This window comes from Pygoscelis adeliae, unplaced genomic scaffold (genome assembly GCF_000699105.1).
Source record: "Pygoscelis adeliae isolate BGI_AS28 unplaced genomic scaffold, ASM69910v1 Scaffold3, whole genome shotgun sequence".
Taxonomy (NCBI): Eukaryota; Metazoa; Chordata; class Aves; order Sphenisciformes; family Spheniscidae; genus Pygoscelis; species Pygoscelis adeliae.
This window is the reverse complement of record NW_008824446.1, coordinates 1774620-1793230: the sequence shown is the minus strand read 5'-3', so window position 1 is coordinate 1793230 and position 18611 is coordinate 1774620. Positions and strand designations below refer to the sequence as shown.

Below are 18611 nucleotides of genomic sequence, written 5' to 3'. Positions count from 1 at the left end.
AGCATAAAGATGAAGAAAAGTAAACCAGTATCTCCCCTTCTTTTCCTTTTTTTTAAAATATATATAGTGTATATTTTGTTATTCCTTATTTAAGATGCATAGTGACGCCACTGGAATACAGTGATACATTGTGGGATCTGTTTGTCTGCTATCAATGTAGAGTACAAATAATGTCATTATTATAGCCATTACATCACTGCTATTTCTAAGGCACTTCCAAAAGCAAAGCTTTGAGGCAAAGTACTCTCTTGCAATTGTTAGTTCCTTAAGAAAGGAAGCCACATCCATTGTGTGTTCCCTCTGACCTGCAAATGCTCAACACCAGCTATGTACACAGACATTCACCATCTAGAAGACAGAATTTGCCAAAATTTACCACCGAGTAGAATATGTATGGCTGCTTTTTTTTCTTCCAGTGATTACTGTGATAATAGTGTGACAATAATTGGTAAATAATGAATTGCAATGGATTCTGCTGTATCCTTATGTGGAACTACACAATGTATTATAAAAACAGTAGTCAGTAAAATTTAATTGACAGAGGGAAAAGGATGTGGAGGGTTAAATGCAAGCATTTGCTATTTTGTAGTGTTGTATAAGCCTGGAAGCCTAGTCCTGAAATCTTACCTAGGCAAAACTCCCCTTGAGTATATTAGGAGTTTAATCTAGGTACAGAATTCAGAACTGGGCTATTTTTATGTTGTTGTTGTTTACCATATGTTCATTAAATATATGGGTCTGTTCTAAAGATTTTGGTTCACTGTCTCATAAATGGAAAGTTGTATGTGAAATAATGTTGTACGTGTCTGTTGTAAGAAGATAGGGAAGATGTTATTCTGTTGTGCTGTTTACTTCTCTGTCTCTTTTGTTTTCCTTTTCCTATTGCTCATGATCTCCAAAGATGCAAAAGACTTACTTAATTTTTCATCCCAGAGTTACTTATATTAACCAAAGCCAAAGGGCAGTGTTTTCCCCAGAGACACTTATTCATTGGCATTTTATTGCATTGAGTCAAAGCCTTCTAGATACTGGTATTTTTCAGCTGAGACAAATCAGACTATTCATTCATTCAGACCCTGGATAACTATCTTTATGTAAGTTCCTAACAAAAATGTAAACATCCTGAATTTGTCTCTGTAACATTGAGAACTAATAGTGTCCCCTGAGACTGACTCAGCTTTTAATTTTAGGGTTGTTTCTGATTTGAAAGGTAAGATCCAGAAAATATAATTAGATTCATATGTATGAATGCACACAAAAGTATGTTGCTGCTATTAAAATATTACTGTTCTTGCAATTTCTGCATTGGCGTGCACCAAAAGTTTTCATTTACATTTCCTGCTCAAGTCTGTACACCCTTCCTCTAATGTAGAATTTTTAATTCATTGTACTACCTCAGGAACATAGTTTCCTTGGACCGTTAGGGGAAGAGCATGTTGGAAAAGTGTGTGATCAGAGAATTACAGTCATTTACTTTTCTATTATTTTAATTATAGTCTGGAGGACAAGATCAAGAGAGAAAGAAATCAAAACGTAGAGGGGATTTGTACTCCATACAAACATCCTTGATTGTAGCTGCACTTAAAAAGATGCTTCCTATTGGTTTGAATATGTGTACTCCTGGAGATCAAGAGCTCATCTCTTTGGCTAAGACTAGATACAGCCATGTAAGTGTATACTTTGTAATAGTTTTTAATGCAAAATGAGCAGAACTTTATAAACTGAACTTTGAGGAATAGATATCTAAGCAGTCAATATAATTAAATATATCAATGTATTGTAAGCAATTATAGCTGCTAATTGTGCTTTCATAAGAAAAAGTGGTGTGTATAGACAGCTGCCATCATTTCCATGTCATTTTCCATTTGTATATAATGTACATTTTTACATATGCATATTCATTTGGACCAAATACTGAAATACTGTTAGTTAGCTGTAATTCCCTTCAAAGTTTAATCCTTGTTTTGTGGTCAAAATTAAAGAAAGCCTTTGTCCCGTGCCCTTCTGCTAACTTACATACTTTGAAAACAAAAGAGGTTACGTTTCAATATTAAAATAATAAGCTGTTCTATGTTGTACATGTTCTTATGAGATTACTGATAATCTGAATTGAAAAATGCTTCTACCTTTCTACAGAGGGACACTGATGATGAAGTCAAAGAACATTTACGTAACAACTTGCATTTGCAGGAGAAGGTAATATTAAAAAATCTGTCGTAAAGATGCTGATGTGCACTTTTAAAACACAGAGGTCACAATTGTTTATCGTGATACGTAAAAAACAAAAGAATGAAAAGCTATTAGAAAAATTGCCATTTTAACATTTTTCTTCATCATTTTTTCATGACAATAATTAGTTTATTTGTAGCTTTGGCTGGTATTTTCAAGTGTCAGGAAGTCCTATAGAATGGGACAAGTGTAAAGAATTGAGATATTGGTAGTTTTAAAGCTATAATTACTTAAAATCAAATCGATCCAAGGAGAAAATAAAATTAAAATACAGTATTTCAGCTTCTCTTCTTGAACTTAACTTGCACTAATGATTAAATAGTATTTCTAAGAATATATGCATTTTAAAGTGACTATAAAATAAGAAAAGCTAGTGTCATCTTAACACTTAAGAGTTTTACAAGCACATGTATGTTCCTACTATTTATATGCTGAATACACTGTCAGAGGTGATACCAAAATGGAGTCCCCGTCATTTTGTAAATAATAAATAATTTAAAAGTTTGCCTACACTTTGTTCAAGTGTAGGCAGTCTTTGAACATAATAAGAGTAACTCATTTATCTGTCATGGGAGATAACTGTCTGGTAGCTATAAATTTGTGCTTACATAAATTTAAGTTGGACACACTAAGTAATTCTAATGTGTTTTTTCTATTTCTGTCTTGCAAAAAAAACCCAAAACCTTTGGCTGTAACTCTTTACATACTGAAATTCCAGCTGTCTTTTATACACTCCATAAAACAGCTTTCCAACTCTCGGTACGGCAGTCCTTCAAGGAGTTAAACTCAATCCCAGTACTAAATGTGCTTCCTTATTTTTAATACAGTTAAATGGGATACAGAAGTCCCAGGGTGCTTTATTTGGTGTCAGTCCCAGGGCGCTTTATTTGGTGTCATGAAATAAAAGTACAGAACCTTGCTTAAGAATTGAGTTCGGTTACCCAACAATATACAGAATTTAATGCCATTTTTCTGAGCAGCTAGCAGATGTTAATTTTGACAAAAGGGGACAGATGGAAGTGGGAGTATCTATAACATACATTATTATACTATGAGAATAATAGTGGTGGTAATCAAATTCAGTATCTTCATTCAGCAGCTTACGTACAAAATATGTTGGTTTTTAGTCTGATGATCCAGCTGTGAAATGGCAGTTAAATCTCTACAAAGACATTTTGAAAAGTGATGAACCTACTGACCCTGAGAGAAATGTGGAACGTGTGCAGAGGATATCAGCTGCTCTGTATCATCTGGAACAGGTAAAAAGTTAAATGTCTATACTGTTTGTTTTAAAGCAGCATGAGATTTTTCCTTGTAGAGATTATTTTGACTTCAGTGAGTGTCATTATTAAAGTTTTCAGATAAAAATTATTTTTGCGCATGCGTGAATGCACACACACACACACATACAGATGTGTACATATGCAAAGTTTTTAATGTAGTCTGTTGAAGTGCCACAATTTAGCTTCAGGGAAAACTCAGGATGTATTTGCCTCTGGAAAACTTTGTGAACAGTCACAAGAAGTATAGTATACAAATCATCACCATTCAGTAGCTGAAAACTCTGTAATTTTAGGAAGAGATGTTTGCATGTGCACTTATTTTTAACATACTGGTTTTAGCCCGTCTCCTGTTTCAGCACCTGAGGATGCCATAGCAACTTTTGAATTGGTTGCCTGTTCATTCAAATGATACAATTTAAATACAAAAAGGCATTTGTACTCTTCCCACAGAAAGTTAATCCATTTCATTCACAAGTGCTATAGCACAGAAATTGGTTCCCATGAACAATTGAATATGCATAGTTAGAAACAGACAAAAGAACCATTTTAAAATTTTACCAAGGAGTCCCACACATGAGATACTCTGGCATCTTGAGCTTTTCTGTATAAACTGAGAGGTACTATTTATAAGACCCTCCGTATTTTTTCTTACTAATTTAAAAACAAAAAAACCCAAAATAAACCCCCAAAAAACCATTTTTTTTTCACATGATGGGGAGCGTTTGTAACATTTTCTAATTTGCTATCTACATTAACCACTAGCTAAAAAGAAAATTTTGAATAAAAGTTGAAGAGTTTCCATTGTATGTACTAGAAGATATTTTCCCATAGGTTGAACAACCATTGAGATCAAAGAAAGCTGTTTGGCACAAACTCCTGTCAAAACAACGCAAAAGGGCTGTTGTTGCATGTTTCAGAATGGCACCATTATACAACCTGCCAAGGTAAATGGCTTAAAGGTTTATTTTTTCATAACTTTTGTTTACATTTCTGAGTGCAAATATTGCTTGTGTGTATACCTACAAGTTTGTTGATTGTTAAGCCTATGTAATTTTTTTTAAGAGACAAAAGAGTTGGTTCAGTATCAGCTAATTCCTCACAGTAGCAAAATACTTGTCTCATGACAAATAACCATAGGGGAAAAAGACCATAGGAATTACACTGCTTCAAAACCAAAATGCTTCATTTTTGTCAGCTGTTACTCTGTATAGTTCCTCAAGTTATCTGTGAGAATTGTTAAGATGTTGCTGTTTCTGTCCCTTTTTTGCCTCTGATTGGTTGCTCTTTTTACTCTTTAGTCTCCTGTGTTTGTATTCTTTTCTCTTTTTTTAACTTTTATGGCTATTTCTCTCCTATTGCATGAATGCTTCATGCTCTTTAGCTTGTCTGATGCAATCTTTAGCTACTACATCAGAATGTTATATGTATTAAAGCGGCTTTTGGGGCACAGCAGTGCAGAATGATATTTTGGACTTGTGTGTTGCTCTGCTTCTTACTCCAGTTGAATGTAGATACCACAAAGTCCAAAATAAAGTGCATCCTGTGCCTGGATCCATCTACTGCTTTAAACAGAATATTAAGACCATGCGGCATCGGGGTCATTTCCTTTATCCTTCTCAACAAATCTGCTTTTTATTCAGATACAGCCTGAGCACATCCTTAATTAAGTTTCCTTCTCACCTTCTTCTGCACTTTTTCACCTTTCATGTTTAATATTTTTGTTCAAAGATTGTTTTCAAAGTATTTAACAGAAGAGTTGCATTGCATTTTTCAATGCCTTTATTAAAGCCAATCTACTTGCTTGATGTTGGCTAAAGGTCTGTAGCTGTGCCACTAACATACTGGAAGAATATTAGGTTTGCACAAGACAAATAAAAAGCCAGTTATACTGTAAAAAGCACACATCCTTCCTTTACAAAAAGTAGTAGTTCTAGACTATAATAACTTCTCTAAGTTGTCACACTACCACCAGGGAATCTTTAAAGAACCAGAGAAACGAAAAGGTTTAAGTACAACATAAGAACAAACTGGCTAGTATCAACCATTTCATCTTCAAGAACTGTGTTTGGAAAAACAAGAGGAAGTGGTATGAAGAGCACCCATTTCGGTATAACATGTTTGTGAGCTTTTTTTTTTTTTTTTTTTTTTACAACCATATTCTGGATTTATAAATTCTTAAAATGTTTGGAATATATATGAGCACCCAAATGATAAAAATGGTTCATCTTACTTTTGCCTTTAAAAAAACCCACTTTTATTTATTATTTTTGAGGTTGATGGAACACTTGCCAACGGGCAAAATGGGTTATTAATTTGTATTTTCATTTTCAAGAAAATATAGAGTAATACTCATTGAAGTAGAACTTTTACACTATCTGTAATTTTCATTAAAAACTTTTCTGTGTTAAAAAGATTGAGGTTGGTTCTTTTGAAACTTTATGGTAGATTTTGTGGTGGAGTTTAGTCCTAATATAAATATGAACGTGAAACAAATCTGTCCAGTTATTTCATCTTGTAGATTCTAAAAATGAACTGTCATAAAACTATTTTAGCCAATTAATTGTGGTGTCCGCACTTCAAAACAGTCAAGAGTGAAAAAACACTTTGGACTTAGAATCATAAAATCATAGAATGGTTTGGGTTGAAAGGGACCTTTAAAGTTCATCTAGTCCAACCCCCCTGCAATGCGCAGGGACTTCTAGGTATATTGCTCAATTGATAGGTGCAGAACAAAGTTTTAAAATTCATTAGTTTATAGACACATATTTTTTTCTAGATAAATCATAGGATTCTGACAGGAAAATAAGGCTATCACACTATTATGCACCTATAATTATCTCCATCATTTAAATTGATTGTGTTGTTAAGATATCTCTGAACCCTAGGGAGATTATTTCAAGTGGGGTATGATTAATTATAGGAGCTATGTAAATCCCTTTGAACCAGAGTTTCAAATGCAGCTCTCCTTATCTTGTATATTTCTTCATTTTAGTTGCAGCTTTAGGGGAGTGCTAGTTCTAAAGTTGATGCTAGAATCAATTAATTTAAAGGGCAATAGGCAAACATTATGGTGGTACACTTTCATTAATCCTAGAAAAGATTAATATCTTCAGTGAATAATGAGCTCTTTTGAAATTTTCCTGGAGATTTGGATGGTTTTCAATATAATTTAATGTTAATCTCATATTTCAATCTAATTTTCTTCAAAATACATTCTTATATGTATCAGTTTTTAGGAATTCCAGTAAGATATTTCAGAAATTGAAATGTCTATTGATGTGCAGGTGTTTGTTAAATCATAGAAAAATAACTTTAATTTCTACCATAAATATTCCAAGTACTCCTTTTTCTGAGAAGTGCCTGGAGATTCAAAAGAAATAGTTATATTTTTTAAAAATTTTATTTTTCAAGGAAAAAAACATCAGTTAAGTTAGGAAATACTAATTCTTCATGTTCTGTGTTTAATGAATATACATGGCTTTGAAAAAGTGTCTTATGTCATAAATGTTTTCTCCGAGATATGTGTATTTATGTTTGATGTTTTAAGAAAATTAATTTGTAAAAAAATTTGTCTTATTTTCTGTCATCTGTATATGCACATAGATACAGCGAAGTTGTACATGGCAATTTTTCATACACAGTTTACGAATACATTCTTTCTGACTACTTTATTGAATTTAACTTGTGCCTTTCTTCAATGAAAACCTATATGCTTTTCTTCAGACACAAAATTAGCAATTTCTTCCTGAGCACCTTTCAACGTGTTTGGCTGGAAAAAGTACATGAAAAAACTCAGTATGACAGGCTTATACTCAAGTTAACGGTAATGTAACTTGTGGAGAGCCTCTTCCTTATGCGCACACTTATTCCTTCCCAGCCATAATTTGATGTTGTCATAAAACATGAATTTGTACAATTTTCAGATGGGATTCTGATTGGTCAGTTTTTGAAGTTTGATAATAAAATGGCACCAGTGCCAGCAGGAGAGCCTAGAAGGTTGGCTCAATAGCTATTCCATTATAAAATAATAATTTATGTGCACAGTGTATTTAAACAAGTCATAGTATATACAGCCAATTTGTGTAGCTTTTGTTAGTGGTGCAGGATAAAAGTAAATGAAGGCTGTGTGGAACAACCTTTGTAACCTCATGTAGTGCACCTCAAAACAAAATTTTTTCCCAAATGTATTGCAAAGATGGAAAATCGTTTGGGCCATTATTATGTGTAGTCTTATTGCCGTGAGCTGTATTTTCTGTGGAAAGTTAAATTAATGAATACTGTATAGTATTAATTAATATGCCTAAGAGTTTTCTAAAATTCGTCATTTTCTCAAGCAGGTTTTATGTATTTGTAATCCAGCTTCTCTGAGGACACATTAATACTGCCCTGATTTGGAACTAAAAGAAAAGCAGCTGAGGTTAGGCTTCTCTGTGTGGAAGAAGGCAATGACTGTCTGCAGATAACATGCTGGAAAGCACTTGATAATTATTTTGGTGTTGATGGCCAACTTCTGCTGTGTCAATGTCCTAAATCTAGTAAACTAGATTTACATCTCATAGGTGTAAATCCCACCCACTCCATTCTCAGTCTGTTCAAGTGTGTATTTTTCCCATGCTTGCACTAAGGTTCCAGTCCTACAGTTTCACATATAATGCACATTAGCACTCCCAAAGCCTTCAAAACAAAAAGTAATGTACACATGTCTATAAAAAAAATAGTAAGAATGTTCAAAAATACATGCAGATTTGTCACAGAATGTTAGTTATGTTTTGCGTTTTGTTTCACTGACCAATCAGAGGATCAGAATTGTACAAATATGTATCCTTACTAATCATTAACCACCTGAGCTGTTATACTATGTTCCGTTACCCCTCTTGATCTCCCTTTCACAACCCCCCCAGGCACCGTTCTATTAACCTCTTCCTCCATGGCTATCAGAACTATTGGATAGAAACAGAGGAATATTCATTTGAGGAGAAACTAGTTCAGGATTTGGCTGTAAGTACTGACATAATTGGGCATATTTTTCAGTGCCCACTTTAGTGTATATTTTATGTATCTATTATAAACTATATTTAATTTTTTTGTACTGTATGCATATGCATAATCTTATAAAATACTAATCCTTATGCTTCAGGGCATAAGATTATTTTCTGCTGTGGTCAAAAAGACATTCGTCCTGTGATGCACACTGAAGTGCATTAAGGTGGTTTATGCCTTCAGACGAACTATGTGATACTCATTCTTGGGAACAGAAATGGATTAGATGAACCGTCAGACTATTTTTGTCATTATGGTAATTCCTATGTTCCTATATTTTATTTACTGGTTTTTTAAAGCTTGACACAATTGATCCTTTTCCCCTTTTTAAGATTTTTGTTGATGCATAATTTTTAATTTTAACATTTTCAGCTTTGATACAAATTAATTTTGCTGTTTTCTTGTTGATACATCATAAGGAGAAGTAAATATATGCAGCCATATTCAGCAAAAATTTAGTTTACAAGTGTACGTGATAAAAGTGATTGATAAACTTCAGCATTTTGTTACTGAATATTGATTCAGAAAGCATACTGCTTTTTCTCTTCCCTCTCTGTAGTTAGTTTGTCTAAAGTACTTCCAAGGGGCCTATCTCCATACTATCAAAACACCATGAAAATTAATATATAGCTTCATGGATCACATGAAGATGTATCAGGAGATGCTTCAGTGTTAGCAAAAGCAGTTATATTGTGCTTTTTAAAGACCCACTGGTATAAAGGTTGTATGATTTTTCAAAATTACAGCTAATATATTCTTCTCATACTCTGGACAATTTTACGGTCACAGTCTTTGACTTTGTTGCTTCTTTCTAAAGGAAGGAATGAGGCCATTAATCAAAACAGTGCCTACAATTCTTTCAGATCTACTAGAGAAGTAAACTGAACTTCTGTAATTACAATTATTACTATAATTACAAATATTCTACAATAATTGCAAACCCTACAAAGGGGTGATAACACAAGTAAGGTAAAGGTGATACACTGCTCTTTTGCCAGTGCTGGCTAAGTTGTATTTCAAACTGCCAAAAAATGTTTGAAGTTGACAATAAGAGCAGTCCTTAAATTCGTAGAATCAAGATTATCTAGAAATGATATATGAAAGTTTTGTAGCAAACAGTCTGCATAGGATGTGTCTGATGCTATTATTAAAAATAGTTCCATTTACCAATAATTCTGCTAAATAATTGAGCTGGGATTTTCTTTCAATTCTGGTCCACTGGAAACAGAATTTCTGCTGAATAAGGCTTCCCTAAGTTTTGCACTGTCTCATTCTCAATACCTTGCAAATGAGAAACTTCTAATGTTACTATCAAATATGAATAACAATCAGATACTCTAACTCATTCTGAGTCATACAGGAACATAATGTTGCAGGTTTTGCTGTAAGCTGCTGAATAAGATGAATACTGGAAGTTAATACAAATTGGACAGAATAAAATTACGGAAATCCCTTCCTAAGCTTAATTACTCAATTTTTTTCTTACTCACAAAGCTTAATTTGTATATTCTGATATAAATCTTGAGACAGACACTTCCAAAAAAAGAGGAAGAGGAAGAGGAAGAGACCGAGAAAAAACAGCCTGATCCGCTTCATCAGATTATCCTCTATTTTAGTCGCAGTGCTCTAACAGAGAGAAGGTAAAAAGAGCTGTGTTGAAAAACACATTGAGTAAAAGCACACAGTAATTGAATTTCTAATTACATTACAGAAGTGATTTAACACAACTGCAGTTCATTATTGTGCATGGTGAATACTTTTTTACCACCCAGTTTCATTAGAGTTTTCATGTATTTAAACTTGGTATAACCTTTATATTGAGACAAATATTGACTATTTTTGACATTTTAGAAGATGGTAAATACCCAATACAGAAACGACCGAGCATGAATTCTCGTAGAAACATAAAGTCTATAGGAACTGCTGGTTCATGCAGAGTACCCTCCCCTGGTCTCTGCTGGTAATAGATGTGTGTTTTTGTTGTTGGTATTCATTACATTTTATTCAATATGTTTGAATTTAGACTGTTGATTAGAATATGTATTTTGTATGAGTAGGGTACTTCAGTGCTTCATATACTTTTTCTGTATGATTAACATAATCTTGCCATCTGACAGTTATAATTATTCTAACTTATATCTCCATAATACTTTTCTGCACCTGCAACAGCCAGTGATCCTTACTTATCCAACATGACTAAGTTGGATGTCCAAATATACCTCTAAATCATTTACTTAAAAAGTTAGAGAGACTTGGTTTGAGATAAGAAAATACATTTATAACAGATTTTCAAGTGTGATAGCATTTCAACTAGATGTGTATATACTTTAATAAAATACCCTGTAATAAAAATGGTATTTAAATATTAGTAGGAGCATGACATCTTTTTATTACTACATTGTAAAATAATTTTAAATATGTTTTACTCTTTATAGCAAACTAGAAGATGATCCCTTATATATTGCCTATTCCGCCATGATGGCAAAGGTAAATATATCATTTCAAGCTCTATCCCTCATTCCACTCAGGTACTTCCCATTAATTTTAGATGCTTTGTAAACCTTCTCCTTCTGTTTCTTATGTGAACTGCTTGATACTAGTAATTTCTATATTTTTAATGAAGCAAATGCTGTTCAGAGTTATATATATAATGAGAAATTTCCTACATTAAAATAATGTTATAAAATTGTAGTAGGTACAATCCTGTTGATATCACTTGGCACTTTGTTTTGTACAGGATTAACTCATGAGCAGTCTTAACATGTTAGTTATCTTTATCCTTTGGGTAATTATTTTGGAGTTAGTATTTGAAGTCTGTCAAAAATAAGTTGACAGGTTTTGCAACATATTGATTACAGCTGACATGTGAGGAGAGTTTGACTGTGAAGATAAATATTATGGATATAAATAGAGATATGACACAAAAGCACATAGCCTGCAGTTACAGGGTGTGTATGTAGTTGGATCAATACCCTGAAGTACTCATACATTAGGGAATACCAGCTTCTTAGTGTGGATGAGCACAAATATTTACGATTACAGGGATTTTAAATCTTCTTAATGCCGTTAACTGTTGCTTGAAAAAAATTCTTTAGTCATTTTTGTAGAAATACTATAGTAAAAATAGGCATTATGTCTCATAATAAGCAAAATCTTGTGATTTCTGTTTCTAACATAAAAAGAGCTGTCAGGAAGAAGACGAGGAAGAAGAAGAAAAAGAAAAGACATTTGAGGTGAGAGTTTAAATAACTTTTCTTTCCCATCACCTAATGTGCAAGTATTTTAAATATGTCCACTAGATTAAATTCAAGAATAACACAGTGTGTATTGAGCTGGCTTACTAGGTTATTCATATAAAAGAAAGATGGTGTGTTCTGAAGTTTTGGAATCAAACAACCCATGGATTATGGAGGCAGGTGGCCTTCAACAACTTCACATTTCTCATCTTCCTATTTTTCCTGAATCAGTTCCAGTCTGTATTCAGTTGTCATTTTTGTTCCCCACCCAGGAGAAAGAAATGGAAAAACAGAGAACTCTCTATCAGCAAGCTCGCTTACACGATCGTGGAGCTGCTGAGATGGTCCTTCAGATGATTAGTGCAAGCAAAGGTAATGTTCTGTGAAGTATTAAAAGTATACATGATATACATATCATATGTATAATGCTATACATATATATAGTGTATTATGACATTATACCTATGGCATGTATATCATATACAACTTGTATATGGTATATAATGAGGCAAAATAAATGTCTATTACAACTATACTAGGTAAAATTTCCAGACTGCTTTTCTGATTGAATAGTTCATAATTGCAAGTTTTATTGACTGTACCCTTGTTTTGACAGGTCATACAGGACCCATGGTTGTTGAAACACTAAAACTTGGTATTGCTATTCTAAATGGTGGGAATACCATAGTTCAACAGGTAATGCTTTTCTAACTGCTGTGAGTCTTGCTTGTATAAAGGAGGCAAGTGATTTTTGAGAATTTTAGTGTTATGTCATGTTTTTATTTTAACGCATTTAATTTTAAGCTAAACAGTGAAGAAATATCAGGGTATTTTTGGTATAACAACAATTATATTATTGCTAGCCAGTGATTTGCATTTTGAATGGTAATTCAGGAAGTTGTTAATTTGTATAATTTTAATATAGATTTTTTTTTTCTCCAAAAATGTATACCCTGTAGAAAATGCTAGACTACCTGAAGGAGAAAAAGGATGCTGGATTTTTTCAAAGTCTCTCTGGGTTGATGCAGTCCTGCAGGTAAAAGCATAAATTGTATTATTATAGTTTCAGTTTTATTCAGGTTGGTGGCTTATTGTTCAGTGCAGGTGGATTTGTTAGATTTCAATTACAGGAGGCACAGATTGTAGAAGTCTTGTGGGAAGTTTTTGTGAATCGGAGGAACAGTATGTTAATCTTTTAGAGTATTCTTCCAAGGGAGAAAATAAAGCAAAGACTGTGTATGCCTTTGAAGGCTTAGTTTGGAGAGGCAGAAAAGTAAAGTGTAATGGCTCCTTTACTGGTCCCAGATCCCTCAAGTTTTCTGTCTGGGTGGTTCCAAGGATGGAGAAAAGCCATCACTGAAGGAGAGACAGGCTAGTGGAGCTTTACTGAGCTTTCAGTTTCTGCACATCTCTGATGAGTTACATAATCTCTGTCTCTTCAGCTGAACACTCTGCGTACGTATCAGGTTTGTTAGAGATGGCATGTGGCCGGTGAGACTACAGTAGTTCATTCCCTTGATAAACCAGAAGTTCAAATTAGTTAAGGTAAAGGACTCCCATAAAGAAGGTGGAAAACTGTTGGTGTTTCTGATTACTCTTACAGTAGACAACCTCTTTTTCTCAGCCTTTTAAAGCAACAGAAGTGTTCTGAAGGAGTAGACTGGGAATTAGAAGTGGAGAAGCTGTATGAAGACAGGAAAAAATGTGGAAGGAATGGTGACCTGCACTGCAGAAATTACCGCTGAGTAGTTGCAGCCTAATTAAATAACATCTATCTTGTAATTTTTCCATTTATGTAGAACAATTTAGCAAGGACTTGCTCAAACAGGACCTGCAGTGATGATATTACCAATTGTGTATATGTATTGTTCAGGACTTCATTAAAAAAGGTTTTGATAAAATGACTTGAACACTGACAAGAGAATGAGAATGATGCTTTAAAAAATGCTTTTGACTCTAATGATGTCGCTAGATAGTAGAATATGTGACTGCATTGCTGTTTAACTGAAAAAAAATTAGATAATCATAGAATTATATTTGGACTGTTTGAATGACAGTATTCTGACTGGGTGGTGAGATAAATCATCATCTGCTATTCCATGTACTGGGCTATGCCAATTTAGCAAAAGAAAATTCAGATCTCAATGTGTTTTGACCTTGGAAGATATGGAATCTCTGATTCGATATATGTCTTCTGAATATGGAATCAGAGATTCCATACGTCTTCTGAATAACATAATAATGCATAATATATACAGTAACAATATAATAGAAATAATAGTGATAACTTAGTGGAAAACAGTGTGACTGAGAAATAACTGCAGTAATGTCCTTTCGGCAGGCAGGTTTAAGTCAATATAAAGAGTAATATTTCAGGTTCCTTTTATCCTTTTCATTTATACGTGAAACCGTGAATGACGTTGCTGGAAGTGAAGTTAGGTAAGTGGTGAGACCTGACCTGAGACTCATTTCTTTTCAGAAATGGACACTGGACCCTTATTTTCATCCCAAGCTCTTTTATTTGATATCCATATTAAATAAAATACGAGGCAATGCATGTCACAGTGAGTCAAGTCTAGTTGTTGAAGGCCTCCAGAGATTTACTAGAAGAAAATAATTTTTCCATTGGGTACTATAGTACTTTTTCTTGTTTGTTTCTTTTTTTTCAATATAAGTGTTCTTGACTTGAATGCCTTTGAGAGACAAAATAAAGCAGAAGGCCTGGGAATGGTTACTGAAGAAGGAACTCGTAAGTAGAATGAAATTGATTGCAGTAGTGCTTAAAACATTATTCGTGCTTCCTTCTTTAACTAGAACTGTTATTTTCTGTGGCTTGAGGTTTCTGTTGATAAACTTACTATAAGTAATTCTAGGCTTTGAGTTCTGAATATGCTTTATATTTACAAAATCTTTAGCAATAATTTTTAAGAAAAACATTGTAACTTCCAATATTCTTATCCTGTATTCTTGTTATTTTTCTTTGATCCACAGTTATCGTTCGTGAGCGTGGTATGTTTGGGTTTACAGTTTTCAATGCTATTGTTGCGAAAATGTGTTGCAAATACAGAGAGAAATCTTTCATTGCATCTTCCCAGATATCTTTAGGTTTAGCTTTATGGTCTGCAGCAGGTTGTGTGTTCAGCTTGGATAAACAGTTTGATGCTTATTAAAGAAGTGTCATTCATATTTAAGGCATGATTTTAGTTATGACTAACCATTTAATTATTAGATATATATCCTGTTGCTTTCTTTCTTTCTTTTTTTTTTTTTTTTTTAACCATGGATGCATTGGAGTGCTAAATATCTTGGCTTTGCTTTTTCTGTCTCAGTTTTTCCTTTCATTATTATCAGTCTGTTTCTTTTAAATTGCTTTAATGCTTTTATAATACTGTTTTTTATTAGAATTCCAGTTTTAAAGGTTGCTGTAAGATTATGTGTTCTGCATATTTAATCATAACAGTTGTCACATAATCATTGTATTTATATATTTTAAAGGTGAAAAAGTGTTGCAGCATGATGAATTTACTCGAGATCTATTTAGATTTTTACAACTGCTCTGTGAAGGGCATAACAATGGTAAGTGAACCAAATTAATTTTGGGGAAAATGTGTGATGAGTCTGTTCTTAAACAGAGTTGAATAGAACCGATTCTAATGGGTTTTTTCCTCTAACTCATTTCATTTTCTGGCATGCCAACAATTTGAATTGCGGAGTTCAATTTGAATTTGTTAAATTAATTTCAGTTTTTATGCCAATCGTTAATAGTAAAGCCTATTGCAAGCCATGTGGAAAACAATTCTGCAGTTGTATTTACATTGTGATCTACTGTAGTTCAATTTCCACCACATAAGCATCTGTACCCAACAAGGTGCTTAAAAAGAATGTATTCTCCATGTCTCCATGAAAATATGAAAATAACATTGTATTTTTTATTCCTATATATACTAACAAAACATAAATCACTTCTTATTTCAGATTTTCAAAATTACCTACGTACTCAGATGGGCAACACCACAACAGTGAATATTATCATTAGTACAGTTGACTATCTCTTGCGTCTTCAGGTGAGGAAAAAACAGGAAAATGGAGTGTAACATATTTATAAATTCACATTTTACTGGAATCAAATGTGAAAATCCTCTCTTCAGGGATATCTAAAACAAAGAATTCTGATATAATTTATTTCATCTCTTCTTTCCTTTTAAAATTGATGACCTTTCAGAATTCTGTGTGAAACCAGATGTTTTTTAATTTATTTCATTGTTCACTTCTGCAGGGAGCATAGTTAGATAGAAACGCGAAAAGTTATCGCCATGAGAAACAGATTGACACAGAATACTAAATTTCATCTGCTGCTGATTCAACTCTTGGTGATACAAATGCAGGCAGTAAATACTGCATACAGAATCAAAAATTAGAAAATATAACATTGTTGGGTTTTTTCTTAGGAATCAATCAGTGACTTCTATTGGTACTATTCAGGAAAGGATCTCATTGATGAATCAGGACAACGTAACTTCTCTAAGGCTTTGGCTGTCACCAAACAAATATTCAATTCCCTTACAGAATATATCCAGGTAAGCAAAATGTTTTGCTCAAGGTAGTAACGTTGAAGTTCTATGATTACATAGCCTGATCATGTCCCATCATAAATTTGTAAATACTTCGGCTTTTTTTTTCTTAATTTTGATAAAGTTACATGGAATCGCTGGCCCGGTGTAAAGTTAATACTAAAACAGGTGAATGGCTGCATATTTAACATGATATGATATAGTATTTATGCACTAGATACCGAAGAGAGCTTGGGAAGCTTTCTCATGTAGCTTCATGGAAACCTGAAGTGTCTTCTTTTATTTTTCCAGGAAGAAATCTTAGGAAAGCAAATTGTTTTATTTATTTTATTTTATATAAATTAAAAAAATGTGTTTTTCTTAATTTTTTTAGGGCCCTTGCATAGGTAATCAACAGAGTCTGGCTCATAGTAGGCTGTGGGATGCAGTTGTTGGCTTTCTTCATGTCTTTGCCAATATGCAGATGAAACTTTCACAGGTATTTTCAATAGTCAAGTAATCCTTCTTTGCATATGTTTATAAATTACAGCCAAGTGAATGTTGAAAGCTGTAAAGCAGTTAATATGCTGATACTCATTGGTTGTGCATGGGCCTATTGTACTGTAGAGGTCCAAGACTGAATCTCAGGACTAGCATCTTCATATCACTCCTTTTAGCATTAATCATCACTGTGCACTCACCTTTTCTAATATCAAACTCACTGCTTCCAACTCAATTATACCTTTCTGATTATGAAGGTGGCAATTTTGTCCCTTCCTCCCTGTTGCCAAAACCTGATGATCTGTCAGAGCCGAAGCACCGGTAAAAGCATGGTTCCCATGCTACAGCTAAGTAGGGCAAGACAAAAGCTGGGAAAGATTCAGAGAGGGAGGGAATGTGACAGTCAGTCAACTTGTCCAGTTAATTCATCACAGGCACTGCGCAGGAGGGCAACAGGCAGTGTTCATTTCACTGTGCAGGGCATTGTGGAGTCCTACCCCTCGTCACAGTTTCAGGCTTCTATGTTCTTTTGCGACTTCTGCTTAATGTACCCATACACTCAAGCCACTAGGCACTGAATGCAACAGTGGAGAGAGTCATTTCCTCACTCTTCTTCAGTGCCTCTGCTACCCTCTGACTTACTCATAAGATTTCTTCCCACCCTACAGAAGTGTGTCAGAATTTTGAGGATACTTAATAGTTTTTAGGTCCTTAATGTTAGTCGCAAGTCCGTGTTAGACTTACCATGTTCTGTAGTTGAACTAAACAGTTCTAGTTCTGTTTGAGTGGTAATGCATTATACCATTAAATATTCCCTGTGAAGTGAGAAAGGATGAACTCTTTCTGAGATGAATACTGCCAGATCTGTGGAGTAACCAATTTTGTGAGTTTCTGCTGTCCCTTATCTGCACTTTGGTACTCCTTAATACTTTATTAAAGCTTATCTTTATGGTATTATTACCTCTGCTGCAGTAAGTTACCCTCATATTGTATAAGACTTCTGATGGTAATCATGATAAAATGACAATGAAATGTTGCTGAAGAATGTGAACTACATTTCGATAACCATCCTGCATACTGTTTTTTTTCCAAATGTATTTAGTTTTTCAGACAAATACAAAGAAAAAAAAACTTACACTCCATTTTTTTTCCAGGACTCTGGTCAGATTGAATTGCTTAAAGAACTGCTAGATCTGCTAAAGGATATGGTAGTGATGCTCTTGTCACTGCTTGAAGGTTGGACCTGTTTTTCTTTATGGTCAAATATAATTATCTCAGCTTCATAATATAAAGTACAATAATTATGTTAAACTTTCTAAACTGTTTTTAATTGCCTTTATGTAATGCCAGGAAAAAAACCTATTTCATATTTATTTAACAATTATTCTGGAATATAAATAGTCGTGAAAAAGAGGGCTGCTACAGAAAAGCACATTGAAAGAAAAATTATGAAGATATAAGAACATTTTTGTTCTGTTCTCAGCATGAATATGAAATTTATTTATTTAAAATGTAGCAATGCTAAATAACTTCCTGTTTTAACACACTACTTAGGTAACGTTGTAAATGGAACTATTGGAAAACAAATGGTAGACACGCTTGTAGAATCATCTAGCAATGTAGAAATGATTTTGAAGTTCTTTGACATGTTCCTCAAGTTAAAAGATCTGACTAACTCAGATGCTTTCAAAGAACATGACCCAGATGGTAAAGGCATCATTTCAAAGAAGGAATTCCAGAAATCAATGGAGGCTCAAAAACAATACATACAG

General features: G+C 33.7%; 1 protein-coding gene across 1 annotated transcript in view; it reads left to right on the top strand.

The window, feature by feature from the left end:
• Positions 1–18611, top strand: part of RYR3 (ryanodine receptor 3) — a 269121-nt gene that overhangs the window by 219447 nt on the left and 31063 nt on the right. The window contains 19 exon segments of the mRNA XM_009320984.1: positions 1497–1667; positions 2137–2196; positions 3357–3488; positions 4344–4456; positions 8414–8510; positions 10083–10192; positions 10988–11039; positions 11735–11785; positions 12061–12160; positions 12405–12484; positions 12748–12824; positions 14464–14537; positions 14780–14797; positions 15284–15364; positions 15764–15852; positions 16237–16365; positions 16733–16837; positions 17994–18075; positions 18394–18611. The exon segment at positions 18394–18611 is cut by the window's right edge and continues 3 nt beyond it. Coding sequence (XP_009319259.1) covers positions 1497–1667; positions 2137–2196; positions 3357–3488; positions 4344–4456; positions 8414–8510; positions 10083–10192; positions 10988–11039; positions 11735–11785; positions 12061–12160; positions 12405–12484; positions 12748–12824; positions 14464–14537; positions 14780–14797; positions 15284–15364; positions 15764–15852; positions 16237–16365; positions 16733–16837; positions 17994–18075; positions 18394–18611 — 1839 coding nt within the window.